Source organism: Elephantulus edwardii, unplaced genomic scaffold, assembly GCF_000299155.1.
Source record: "Elephantulus edwardii isolate Elephantulus edwardi_28Jun2011 unplaced genomic scaffold, EleEdw1.0 scaffold00027, whole genome shotgun sequence".
In the NCBI taxonomy this organism is placed as follows: domain Eukaryota; kingdom Metazoa; phylum Chordata; class Mammalia; order Macroscelidea; family Macroscelididae; genus Elephantulus; species Elephantulus edwardii.
Window position 1 is genome coordinate 1,220,879 of NW_006399777.1, and position 13,816 is coordinate 1,234,694.

A 13,816-nucleotide genomic window follows, 5' to 3' on the forward strand; every position below is an offset into this window, starting at 1 on the left:
GTTACCTGGTGGGGAGCAGGGCTCTGTGCTGTGGGGATCGAGGTGTTACCTGGTGGGGAGCAGGGCTCTGTGCTGTGGGGATCGGGGTGTTACCTGGTGGGGAGCAGGGCTCTGGGCTGTATCACCTAATCATGTCTCTGCCTGGGTGTTCAGGGCAGGTGACACAGGGATCAAAGCAGTGGGATCTTTGAGAAGATTCCCAGACCACCTAGCAGCTTGATGAAATCACCATTATTACCACAAGGCCCGGGCCTGGGGACAGTCCATCAGCAGCCTACGGTCAGCTGTCAGAAAACCCCCGCCTGGGAGGGGACAGTGTTGTCGGGAGCTTCCTGTATCTCTTAGGTCTGAAGAGAACTGCTGTTTCACAACGTAGATCTACAGTGACAGCTTTTACAGGGTCTGAGTGTCTGTGTGTCTGTGTGTCTGAGTGTCCGTGTGTCCATGTGTCTGAGTGTCTGTGAGTCTGTCTGTGTGTCTAAGTGTGTGTCTGAGTGAGTGTCTGTGTGTCTGTGTGTATGTGTGTCTGAGTGTCCGTGTGTCTATCTGTGTGCCTAAGTGTCTGTGTGTCTGAGTAACTGTCTGTGTGTCTGAGTGTCCGTGTGTCCGTGTCTGTGTTTGAGTGTCCGTGTGTCTGACTGTCTGTGTGTCTGAGTGTCTGTGTGTCTAAGTGAGTGTCTGTGTGTCTGAGTGAGTTTCTGAGTGCCTGAGTATCTGTGTGTCTGAGTGTCCGTGTGTCTGTGTCTCTGAGTGTCTGAGTGTCCGTGTGTCTGTGTGTTTGAGTGTCTGTGTGTCTGAGTGTCTGTGTGTCTGAGTGTCTGTGTGTCTGAGTGTCTGTGTGTCTATGTGTCTGTGTGTCTGAGTGTCTGTGTATCTGCGTGTCTGTGTATCTGTGTGTCTGTCTGTGTGTCTATGTGTCTGAGTGTCTGTGTGTCTGTGTGTCTGAGTGTCTGTGTGTCTGAGTGTCTGAGTGTCTGTGTGTCTGAGCATCTGTGTGTCTGTTTGAGTGTGTGTCTGAGTGTCTGTGTGTCTGAGTGTCTGAGTATCTGTGTGTCTGTGTGTCTGAATGTCTGAGTGTCTGTGTGTCTGTACACTCTAAATGCCAGGGGTGGGTTGACTGGAGCAACTGACGCTCCAGCTTGACTTGCACTATATGGAGCACAGACCATGGGCACCGTTTAGACTTAAAGAAATGATAAGAAAATGAACTCTTTTTTTAACTTTAAAAAATAGAATTTTTTTGGGGGAGCTCTGGTGGCCTAGTGGCAAGAAGCTGCAACTACAATCCCAGAGGTGCACGGTTCGAATCCACCAGATGCTCTGCCGGGGAAGGAGGGGCAATCTCCTCCTGTACCAGTCAGATCTGATTTGACGGTACACACACACACAAATAATAAAATAAAAAAAAATAGAATTTTTAAATTTTTTTTTTTTAATTTAGGGAGATAAAAGTCCAAATTCAGGGCACTGACTCTAGGGGAAGGTCTTCCTTGATGCCAGAGGCCAGGAGTAAAATCAAACCCTCTGTGCCTCCTCAGACTATATTTAGGGGAGACTGTCAATCTTATCAACGTCCTTCAAGATCATCAACAAGGTGAGAACACGGCTCTTCTCTCAATCTTGGACCGCAGAAGAGCACTTAAGGAATTACAGCTTACGAAAATGAACTTTCAAAGAGTGAGTTCCTCAGGGGCACTGGCCACATGGCGCGTGCTCCGGACCTGCACATGCGGGGGGCGGCTGGGCTGGGGGCAGTGGGCAGCTGGGCCGGGGGGGCGGGGCGCAGTGGAGGACCACTTGGCTCATTGCTGCAGCTCTGCTGGCCGAGACACTTAGCCTGGAAGTAGCTGTGTGTTACCACAGTACTTTGTAAATGCAGAAGTCACTGTGAGCTGTAGTCCAGCTCTAAATAATATTCCAAGTGAAGTGACTTTGTGTCTACTTTTGGACTGGTCATTGTGTACTGGCCATCACACTTGGGTCTGCCCAGAGGCATCACAGGCTGCAGGGCTACCCTGTTAGAGAGCCTGCGGCACCGGTCAGCCCCAAACAGAGCTTCATGACCCCACAGAGAAATCCACTTCCCATCACAGAAGGGTTTGATCCTATTGTGCTAACAGGCAGATTGAGGTCAGCAGGGATTTGAAGGTTTTAAAGCTCTCCGGCTTGGAGGCTGTGTGCTCCGCAGAAACCAGCTCCAACTGGTCTGCTTTCCTCCCTAGAAATGCCCAGAGCTAACTTTCGGCTCCACCTCTAGATCATATTGTTTATCTGGGAAGTCGGTAAGCATTTCAAGATGGACGTTGAAAAGGCCAGTTCTCCAAATCCTGTGCATGGAATGCCTTTGATGGCAATAACACGCGTCTTGCTAGAAATGGAGGCTCTTAAAAACACATTTAGAAGAGCACATGCCAAATTGAAATGCCTTTTTGCTTTTGAAATTTTGCAGGGAGCAGGGTGAAGAAAATATCGACAAAATGAGTAATTTTACAAGCAAAGCCAGTAGCCCGGCTGCTAGAGGGTAAAAGGACGCTTCCAGAGAAGGTTCCAGAAGCCATGGACAGCAGTCAGGGCCATACACAGGGTCACCCCGTTATCACGGCTCCTTCACACCAAGGGAACTCAGTCCTGTCAGCTCCCATCAGTTCCTCAGACTCATTTGAAAGCCAGTTCAATGTGATTCTGTGCTTCTGGACTTCACCAGTGGAAGTGATCAGACCCAAAGCACTCGAGATATTATTATTTAGCTCTTGGAATGAGTTCAAATAGACAAGCTGGCAGTCAGAGAAGCAGTTAATAGCCACCCATCTGTTCAGACTCCAGATATACGCAGTGGCATCTCTCATTTTGAGAAAGAGTGGTAAATTGTCTCAGTTCGGGGTACAGAGTCCACGCCCTCCCTCCACGTGTGCTGACACCCCGAGTGACCCTTTACGGCAGGGTACTTACGACTGTGGTCCCGCACGTACTGGATGAGCTCACACGTCTGCAGTTTAAAAACAAGAGAGAGGTTAGCTGGCAGACGGTGAAGACGCACACGGCCAAGGCCATGCTCAGCGCACACGTGGAAGCAGGAGATACGTACGGAAAAGGAAGTCCAACCTTTGGCTCCTTTCATGCCCTAGGAGAACAAAAACATGGGTCACATGAGATACACACTGGTAGTCAGAATGGGCACTTATCATTATTCTCAGAAAGCAACGACATTTATGGCCTCTTCTATTAGAGGGAGAGAAATCCAGGTGGGATACTCAGCACCTAATTAACAGGAACATTGGAAGAAGAGCAAGCACACCAGCTTCCAAAGGCCACGTTCCTCCGGCTCCAATTCTGCATGGAGACGTGACACTCACACAGAGCTCTGCACCCGGCCTAGGACTCCAGACCAGGTCAGCGTGGACCGTCCTTTTGTGCTGGTCCCTTCTCCTCAGAGACCAGGCCTGCCTCAGTCCCAGCACTTTTCAGCTTGGACACCAAACCGCAGCCAGAGCTGAACTGAAATCTGTTCCCTTCATTGCTTTGAGACAAAAGATCAAGGCTTAAATCACCCATCTGAAGAGGCAACATGTATGCATGTGCATATACGTACAGATGTGTGTATGCATGTGGAGACATGCAGACGTGAGTTTATGTACACACATGGAGGGGCAGCTGTGGGTAGTTTCCAATATGACAGGTCATAACAACAACAGCCTGTGTGTGTGTGTGTGTGTAATGTGTATAATGTGTATATACATGTGTGTGTATATATATATAAAGTTTGTATATGCATGGAAGAGTATATATAATTGTGTGTGTGTATCATATCTCTATATATCATTTCTCTATGTATACCTTGGATATAAAAGATGAAGGTGGGCTTGATTTTCACCTCAAACATACCTTTGGACCAATAAGAATCTAACTATTAAGAAAAAACACAACAGAGATGCACTTCCTTTGCCCTCCACCCCCGAAGAAAATCCATCCTGTGCAGATGCACCTTTTGATAATACACTTTCCTTTCACCGTCATCATTGAGAGGTCGTGTGTTGAATGGAGCAGAGAGCAGAGACTGGACATAAGAATAGAGTTTTTCAAAAATCCAGAAATCTCATTTTCAACTGTTAATTTTCTCTCTGTTCTCTCAGCTTCCAAGAGATGACAACTGATTTTCAGTTGCATCTTTCCTCCTCTTTCTGACCACACACAAAATGGAAAAAATACAGAAACAAGTGGCTAAACAGTAGAGCCAGAAATCACGTACGGTCGGGCATGGAGGCTGCCCGCACTGGCTTTCCAGGGGAACATGACTTGGTATGGTTTGTGGGTTTCTGCGTACCTTGCGCCCTGGTGGTCCTGGATCCCCAGGGGTTCCCGGCTCTCCTGGAAAGCTAGCAGATACCTAAAAATAGAATGAATTTATTTTGAAATTACTTTAATCCACATATATGTGTCTGTGTTTGTACGTCTTAGATACAAAGACATACATCTTTATTTTAGAAAAGAGATTTCCAAAGAGCATATAGAACAAAGAAACTTCCCAGCAATCTCTTCTCTTTCAAGTAATTCCTGTTAACATTTTGATGTCTTCTCCTTTCATCTTTATTACTTATTTTTTTGGTGTTATACCACTGTTGTTGTTGTTGATTGCCATTGAGTTGAGCACGACTCACAGTGACCCTATGAACAAAAGACCTGAGCCTTTCTATAACTATCATCGTTTCTCAAAGTTCTTAGTTTCCAGAGGCATGGTGTTTAGGAAGTGGATGCCACTCCTGCTTCCAAGTTATCCCATACTCACTGCCAATTCACGGCTCATTCACTGGATTCCCAAGACTGTAAATCACATGAGAAGAGATTGCCCGTCTTTCTTCCATGGACCCACTGGTGGGTTTGAACCATGAGAGTGGAACAGCCTTTGGGTTTGCAGTGCAATGGACTATAGCCTATGCCACAGAGTGCATATATTTTGGCATTAAAGATTTATTCATTTTTAACTTACTTGTATTATATATATATATAGCCTTTTAACTTAACATAAATATTATAGACACCTTTATGTTACTAATTGTTACCAAAATATTTTTTTCATGGCTTGTATAGTATAGCCTTCAATATAGGTTATAATCTTAACATCCAAGGGAAACAAAAATCCTCACCATCTGAACAACAGGCAAATGACCACCATGATAGGTGGAGAAAGATTGAAGTTGCCAAAATAATCACTTTCCTAGAATCCACAATCAACATAACCACAATGAACCAAAGATACATAAGCAGGAGAGGATAACGTCAATGAATGGGACCTAAATATCAAGTCTCTGTGCGCACGGAAAGCTTCCCCAATAGGGTGAGAAGAAAGCCTGGGGAAAAGCATTTGGAAGTGACAGAACATAAGAAAAGTTTATGGAATACTGCAGAGCCTATACAAGAAAAAGACTGAAAACCAAAAAAACAAAGTGGGCAAAATATGTGAAAAGACTCTTCACAAAGGAGGACATTTATTAATCAGAACTGGCTTTGCACTGTGGCAATGGGACAATTAAAACAGACTTTTAAGGGGGAAAAAAAGAGGAACAAATGGGGGTGTGTGTAGAGAAAATAGTGCAACAATGGATGAATGGAAATCCAAAATCTCTGTAAATGTTCATTAAAATTAATAAACTTTAATAAAAGTTTAGAAAAAAAGGAGGACATTTGTACTGATGCTCAAAATCACTGGCAATTAGAGAGATGCAAATCAAAACCACAATGAGATAGCATCTTACTCTGGTAGCAAAGTTTAACAGGATGGCAAGAAATACATCTTGGCGAAGATGTGGGGAGATTGGAACTCTTACACACTGCGGGTGAGATTGTAAAATGGTAGAATCAGTCTGGAGGGAAGTGTGGTGTTTGTTAAAAAAGCTGAACAGAGAGATTCCCATATGACCCAGCTATTCCATTGCTAGGAACATACCCCAAGGAAAACAGAACTGAGATATGAACGGAGATATGAACACTGATGTTCACAGCAGCATTATTCACAATAGCAAGAAAATGGGAACAGCACAATACTCATCAATAGAGTGAATTGAGAAATTGGGGTTAATACACATAATGGAATACTATGCAGCACTAAGGAATAAGGATTTCATAAAATAGTAAATAACATGTAAGACTAGAGAGCATTATGCTGAATAAACTCAGTCTCGTAAGGATGAATACTGCACAAGACCATTATTGTAAAAATACAGGATAACAGAGTAAGATGTGCCTAAATGTTCGATAGGGGAAGGGGGATGAAGGAAAAGGAAGGAGAAGGGGGAGGGGGAGGGGAAGGTGGAAATCACTAGGATGACGAAGCTTAGTGGGCAGATCGAGGGGCAAAGGACTAGGCAAGTTCCAGTGGGAACTTGGAAAGATGGAGTAATAATAGGCATAGATCAATAGAGATTGATTAAACAAAATAAAATGTATGTGAATGATTGCATGAAACACTGTAAAGACTGTAAAACACAATGTGTGCCAATAAAACATGAAGTATGCGAATTATTGTAAGCAAACCAATAATAATAGTAAAAAGAAACAGAAGTGTTGCCTTGAGGAAATCTGCGGTCAAGGACCTCTCCAAAGTGCTAAAGAGCAATGACGTCCATTCAAGAACTAAGGTGCACCTGATTCAAGCCCTGGTCTTTTCCATGACTTCGTAGGCATCTGAAAGTTGACCCATGAATGAAGGGGACAGCAGGAGCATTGGTCCCTGTGAGCTTGGTGCTGGAGGAGAGTGCTGGCATCCCAAGGACTGCAGGAGAACAACCACATCTTGGAGGAAGTGTAACCAGGGCGATCGTTAGAGGCAAACCCGGTGACATTTCATCTTCTGTACGTCAGCTGTGTTCTCAGGAGGCACCAGCTCTTGGAAAAGGACATCATGGGGAAGGGGGAGGGGCAGAGAAAGAGAGGAGGACCCCCTCCAGGATGGATTGGCACAGGGAGGGTAACCACAGGCTGCATCATACTAGAGAGGTGAGGCTCGAGCCGGACGGGCAGGGGTCAGATCTGCTGTTGACACTAGGAGTCGTATGTTGTTGGCCCCGTGTTTGGAGACACCTTGGTTTTACCCCACATCACCCTTGTCATCCCTGATATACTTCTGCCTGTTGCTATAGGCACGTGTCAATCCATCTGGTTGAAGTCTTCCTTTCATTCACTGACCTTTCATCTCACCCAGCACAGTATCTTTCCACAAGATTTTGGAGTAGAAACCCCAATTCTCAGCACGGGGCCAAACCAGAATAAATCAGTTCAAAGTCTTGGTTCAAAGATAAACTCTCTCATTATCAAGCCAAGGGAAAGGAAAGAGAGATATTTCAATGTAGTTGACATCTGGATTAATTTGAAAGTCTTTTCCAATTATTTTTCTAATTCTATCAGTCTTCTTCTTTTTTCTTTTTTCGGACCTCATGAAGGATAGGCATCCAAAGGCTTGTGTGAGGGGAAGAAGTTTAGCTGGACAGCAATTCTCCCCAGGAGAAGGAGGAAGAAGCTGAAGAGGAGAGTCTGCATTTTATTCTGTGTAACTCTCACCCCTAAACCCCACATAAATAATGTTTACACACAGTCCTTATTACACTTCGTTGTTGTTAAGTGCTGTCAAGTATAACTCATGAAGACCCCATGGACAGCAGAGGTGGGCCATGTCCTCGCCTGTGCCATCTTTCTTGTTGTTGCTGTGTGCCGCTGGGTCAGAACCGACTCACAGCTGACCATCCAGTGTATTTTCAGAGACAGTAAATTGCACTGGAGGAGATTTGCCATTCTGATCAACTCTGATCTATTGATCCCAATGGTGCAGACACTGCATGACCATGTTACAGTCACCGTGTCAACCCATCTCACTGAGGGTCTTCCTCTCCTTCACTGACCCTCCACCTTTCCAAGCATGATGTTCTTCTCCAAGGAATAGCCTCCCTTGACAACATGTTACAGTGTTTATGGGGGAAAAAATCCCAGGTAGATCTTAATGATGATGACAAACCTGAAAAACCACCTCCAGCATAACTTTTTATCAGACTTCCCTCGCCCCTGCTCACTGCCATCTTACTGTCCTGGAAATAATTGTTGAATATGTCGTTCTGAAGAAACAGGAAATGTCTTGAGAGACAGTGATGGAAGCGTGACCTTGTTAATAAGACAGCCATCTCATCTGCACATGGCCTGAGACATACAAAGTCAGCAGATGCAGGTGATCTGTTCTTCACCCACTGACCCCACGGCACAGCCGGGATGTGGATGCCGGTCGATGATGCACCAGGCAGTCCCCTCTGTGCGACGACGGCGACTAAATTGATCACATGATAAATGGGAAGACCCTTCCAAAGCTCACGAGGTGCCTTCTGGAGCTAAGCTGGGAGAGGACCTGCCAGCGTCATCTGATTAAAAGAAGCTATAGGAAACCTTCGTTGGAAAGATGAGTTGCACTAAACCAAATGGGCAGATGGGGTTGAACAGATTATTTTTTAAATTTTATTTTACTATTTTTTTTGTGTGTGTATGTACTGTCAAATTGGATCTGACTGGTACGGAAGACTGCCCCCTTCTCCAGCAGAGCATCTGGTAGATTCAAACCATGCTCCTCTGGGATGGCAGTGCAGCTTCTTGCCACTAGGCCACCAGAGCTTCCTTGAACTTATGTATTTTGCAATGTGCAATCTGCTTTGCTCCAAAAGGGCCCTGAATTCATACTCACTGCTCTTGAGTTGGCTCCGTCTCACAGCTGACCCTCTGCTGGGTTTCCGAGGTTGTATATCAGGAGCGGACTGTCCATCTTTGTCCCATGAAGCCACAGTGGACTGCCACCAGACATGCGAGGGCTTCAAGTTAGCAGCTCTGCTGGCTAAGTACCAGGGGGTTCAGTGGTGCTTTGTCTGTAGAAGCTGAATTTAGGGCTATGGCCCTGAAATACTAATTCAAGGTGTAGATCTAGAACTGAAGGCAGAAATGCTAACAGAAACCTGACTCAAAGCTCCTTAGAGCTCTCTTCACAGTAGCTGAAAGGTGGAAGCTGTGAAAATTTCCATCAGCATATCAGTACCTGAGCCAATGTGGTCTAGACACACAGTAGGGGGTCCCTCATCCCCTCAGGAGCTCTCCTGGTGTATGTAGTAGGGAGCTCTGAGGGTTTAGTGGCAAGGAACAGTCTTAGCGGGATGGCCAGTTCCCTCCTCTCTGTTTCCTGGGAACCCACTGGAGGGTCAGCTCCAGGTTGGTTCCAATCTGACGGTGCACAACCCCGGCAGCCACAGTGGTGTACTGGGTGATGTGCTCTGCTGCTGACCAAAAGGTCTGTGGTCTGAATCCACCAGCTGCCCCACAGGAGAAAGACAAGGCAAGTCTGGTCTGGTTCAGAGCTCCAGCTTTGGGACCCTGGTGGAGGGTCGCTGTGAGGTCAGCTGACCAGATGGTGGGGCCCTGCTATTGGTTTTCTGTAAAGAGAAAGAAGTCCTGAAGCAGGCCATACCATGATGTGATGGAAGTCAGTCACAAAAGAGAAAAAGACTCTGGCTGCTCTCATATGACATGAGCAAAACATAGAATTCAGTGTCCTTCCACTGTCCATTTCCTTCCACTGTCTGTGTCCTTCCACTGTCCATGTCTTTCCACTGTCTGTGGAGCTGTTCAGAGAAGAAGAGAAAGACCCTGCAAAGACAGCCGCGCCGTAGCTACCACAGGGCGCTCGGGCAGGATGCGGGGGCTCGAGGTTGGTGCAGGAAAGGACAAGGTTCACATCCGTTCTCTATAGGTTGCTGTGAGTCACTGTCAACACCACCCAAGGATCCTGACAACAGAAATCTAGGGTTACTAGTGGTGGTCTAGGGTGGAGAGGAGCGAGAAGGAGATAGTGCGCTGAGGGTAGTGCCTTTCTATTAACGCTGGTGGAAGTGGAAAAATTAAAAAAAACACAGTGATAATGTACACACAATAGGAAAAATGCAGCAATCAGTTTCTCCAGATTATACATTTAGAAGTATCAAATTGACATTTTTATGTCTGTATTTTTACCACAAAGCAAAGCAAACAGACAAAGGAATTGTCTTTTGGCAGCTACAATGGGGGAAATAGTTTAATGAAGGGCTTTACCGCCCTCTTGCTGGACCTAGGGGGTAAACAATGAGGGTACAGGCACCTATGCCTAGGTTGTCTTCTTAACACAATACACCACATCTAGAAGCCTTTGGGAGCTGTATCTAAGAAGCTTACCGTATTGCCTCTAACTCCCTTGGGTCCAACTTCTCCTGGGTCTCCAGGGTCCCCAATTTCACCCTAAATCAGTTCAGAAAAATAAGATCAAATGATTATTATAATCAAAGCAATGAGCCTCGGTGTGTGTCTGAAGCCCCACTCCAACACCATGGAACACTGACACGTCTCTCTGTCTCGGGCAGCCTCCTTGGAAATGTCCCCTTTGTTTCTGTTTGCATTTTCTGAGCTTTCTGCTACTGAGCACCCCACATTCTCCTCACCTTGCTTCCCGAACTCTCACAGGCTCACAGGCTCCGTGGAGACTCGCTGAGCCTTCTCACTTGCCTAGTCCAGGCCCTGGCTCAGGAGTTCAAACCTGGTAGTGGACGCCCTTGCTAGGGTTTTATCTATAGGCTACAAACACTGCAAAAATGAGCCAAACCAAATCACATGTTTGTTCTTCTGCATATCTTTCTTCTGAACAAAGAAGAAAATATATAGGGGAAATATACGTTGGAATAGAAAATTTACATATGCTTAATTGTTATGCACTGAGTCAGAACTGACTCACAGCTGACCCTCCAGCACACTTTCCGAGGCTGGAAATCACAAGAGAGATTGCCTGTCTTTTCCCCTTGGATCACCTGGTGGATTTGAACCACCTGTCTTGGGATTGGCAGCACAACTCCGTATCCACTAGGTCACCAGAGCTCATATCTATCTAACTATATATTGTGTTATCTACGAATTAAAAATGAAAGTTTGTTTTTATAAAAAACTCATATGCTTGTATATGAAGGCATAATCTTAAAACAGCCTGCATATTTCTTTCCTCCTTTCCCTGAAAGTAGAATATTTCTCGTTTCTCTTATGGTTTAGCGGTAAGGAGTTGCACTGTCAACACAAAGGCATGGGGTTTGAGTCCACCAGCTCCACCACAGAAGAAAGGGTTCTGAAAGCCTTCCGGAGGGTCAGCCACGGGCTGGCTCCGATGCCACGGTGCACACCAGCAAGTCCTTCTACGGCTCTAGGAACATTTCAGAACCTCAGGCTGTAAGTCGTGAAGCTTTCCTGGTTGATCTCAGATTCACACGCAGTTCACTGTACCTTGGGCCCACTTTCTCCAGGGAAGCCTTCTTGGCCCTGTGGTGAACAACAGAAAAGATGAGCATCTCACACACTTCACCCAGGTATGCTCACAGGGCTTTTTCTTCTACCTGATGGCTTGTTTTAGTCTGAGTGTTTCTGATCCAAGAGTATGCCAGACAGTTGGAACCTAGAAACTGTATCACACTGCCTGAGAAACAAACTCAAATTTCAAAGTTAAACTATTTGCCCATGTCATCAAAATAGCGTGACCTCCTAAGATCCATCACGGTCTGGACATGTCCAAGCAGCGGCTGTCAGCCCTCTGTGTCCTGCAGGCCCATCACAGGTCCGGTGGGAGGTCGCTGGGCCCCATGCTTCTGAAACAGCCTTCCTGAATGCATTTCAGTGAGACGTCTGGACGTGTCATAGTCGGCTCACCACCCGACTGTCAGTTTGTGACACTTAGTGATCCCACTGGCATTTCAAATCTTAGCATGGCCATCCATGATGGCCAGGTCTCAGTGGAGTATCCAGAACAAGACAGACTTGAAGAGAGGGCTGACCACCCATTTCCAGCCAGCAGCCAATGGGAAGATGATGGGTCCCGGAAGGACAGGGTCTTCCCCACTGGTGTGGACATGCCGTTGTGGGGGGATCGGTGGCTGGAGAAGGGCAGCGTGTTTCACATGCTGTAGATGCAGAGGGTCACAGAGGATGAGGTGGGTGGACACAACAGCAGCAGTGGGAGGGCTGGGTCTGTCAGGCTTCCTCTGACACCCGCACGTCCCCTTGACTCCCGGCGATGGCCGTGACCCAGTGAACCAGCTAGGCGGAACTTGTCCATTCATTTTATGGACCTCTGGTTACTTAAATCTGGTCAAATGCTATAGTTGAAAAGGTAGGCGTGATAATGAATATCTTCTTAGTAAAATAAAGAGATTTATTTAATATGATGTTCATTATTTTTTTGTTATTATTCTCAAACACACATAACATGAAAAGAATAGGCAGGAGGAACATCAAACAGCTGCTACCTCTCAGAATTGATAGTGACACATTTTCTGTCATATTTTCTTCTAGGTTTTAAAAATGCGTGTTTGCATAATGGGGATAAGTGCATTTATAATGATATCCTGATTTTTAAAATCTGGCATTTTTTCATAGAATTACTTTATAGAATTCAAACTTCTCATATGCATTCCATTATGCATGTTAGCATAACGGGGATAAGTGTGTTTCTAATGATATCCTGATTTTTAAAAATCTGGCATTTTTTTCATAGAATTACTTCATCAAATCCGAACTTCTTATATACATTCCATTTAAAGGATTTCTAGTTTCCTAGTCTGTAGGCTTGGAAAAAAGATATCTCCTATCATGGAATAATGAAATTCTTTTCTATTATTTCCTTTTTTTTTTTACCATTTCAAAAGACAGTTCTGATTCATTAGTTTTCTTTTTCAAAGAAGAGGAACTTTCTTTGTTGCTTACTTTTCCTGGCATCATTTCAACTGGGATTCCATTTAAGATTCCATTGATTCTTCACATAATGTTTTCGACTTGCCAAGAAGAACTTGGGTTGCCTCTCCCTTTATTCAAGTTTTCATTTATATATCTCAGCAAATCATGATTGAAGGTCTCACATATTTTTCAGATAGTCTTAACTATGTAATACTTATGCTATAATCATTAGCTTTTTAGAAAGTATAGTTTCCAAGTGGTTATTGTTGGTCTGTAGAAATCACTGGGTTTAGTAAATTTATCCTAAACCCAGAAACATCACTAACAATATGAAAGTATCTTTCCGATGTCAAGTTAAAAGGTTTTATTCTCAGTTACCACTTGGCCCAAAGCACTTTGGCACAGCTTGCAAAGCGTCTCTGCAAGGGTTTGACCAAGCATATTACGGGCAGGGGACACAATTTGGAGCGGCTCCCTGGTGAACTCAGCCATGTAGCAGCCAAGCTCAAATGTGCCGCTCAGGCTGAACCTTGGCAGGCCCGGGCCACACACCTCTGCAAAAGACACAAGATCCACTTCAAGTCTGGATTGTAGGCAGCTCCTCAAACCAACTATTCTCTCCTGTATCACTTTAACCATGTACCACAATAAACTCACAAAGTAGACTTCTAAAGGTCTAAAATGGTCTTCTGCCTCCTCTTCCTTCTTCTTGACCTCTTAAATGCAGTAAACAAGCAACAATGAGAACCACACCGTAACAAATGGAAAGTGTACAGTTTCCAGAAGATACAACTCACCTTTGCACCTTTCGTCCCAGCTCGACCGTAACCTGGAACGCCATCACCGCCCTAAAAACAGAGCCAGTAATCAACATCCCAAACCAGAGACCAAGGCAGCAGGCCAGATGGCCAGATTGTGGTGTGAGTACAGAGAATTCAAAGTGGAGCCCTCTTGCTGGGACACACCACCCACATTCTCTGATAGTCATGCCAAAAGCAACTGTCAGGGAGAGATTAGACAGGACTGTCACCTAAGTTTTATCTGCCACATGGAAACAATA

General features: G+C 45.2%; 1 protein-coding gene across 1 annotated transcript in view; it reads right to left on the reverse strand.

Moving 5' to 3' along the window:
* COL6A6 (collagen, type VI, alpha 6) overlaps positions 1-13,816 on the reverse strand; it is a 118,629-nt gene that overhangs the window by 29,070 nt on the left and 75,743 nt on the right. The window contains exons 25-30 of the mRNA XM_006883397.1: positions 13,554-13,604; positions 11,314-11,349; positions 10,225-10,287; positions 4,322-4,384; positions 3,086-3,121; positions 2,950-2,986 (exon numbers count right to left, since the gene is read on the reverse strand). Of these exons, the coding sequence (XP_006883459.1) occupies positions 2,950-2,986; positions 3,086-3,121; positions 4,322-4,384; positions 10,225-10,287; positions 11,314-11,349; positions 13,554-13,604 (286 nt within the window). The remainder of the gene's footprint in view (positions 1-2,949; positions 2,987-3,085; positions 3,122-4,321; positions 4,385-10,224; positions 10,288-11,313; positions 11,350-13,553; positions 13,605-13,816) is intronic.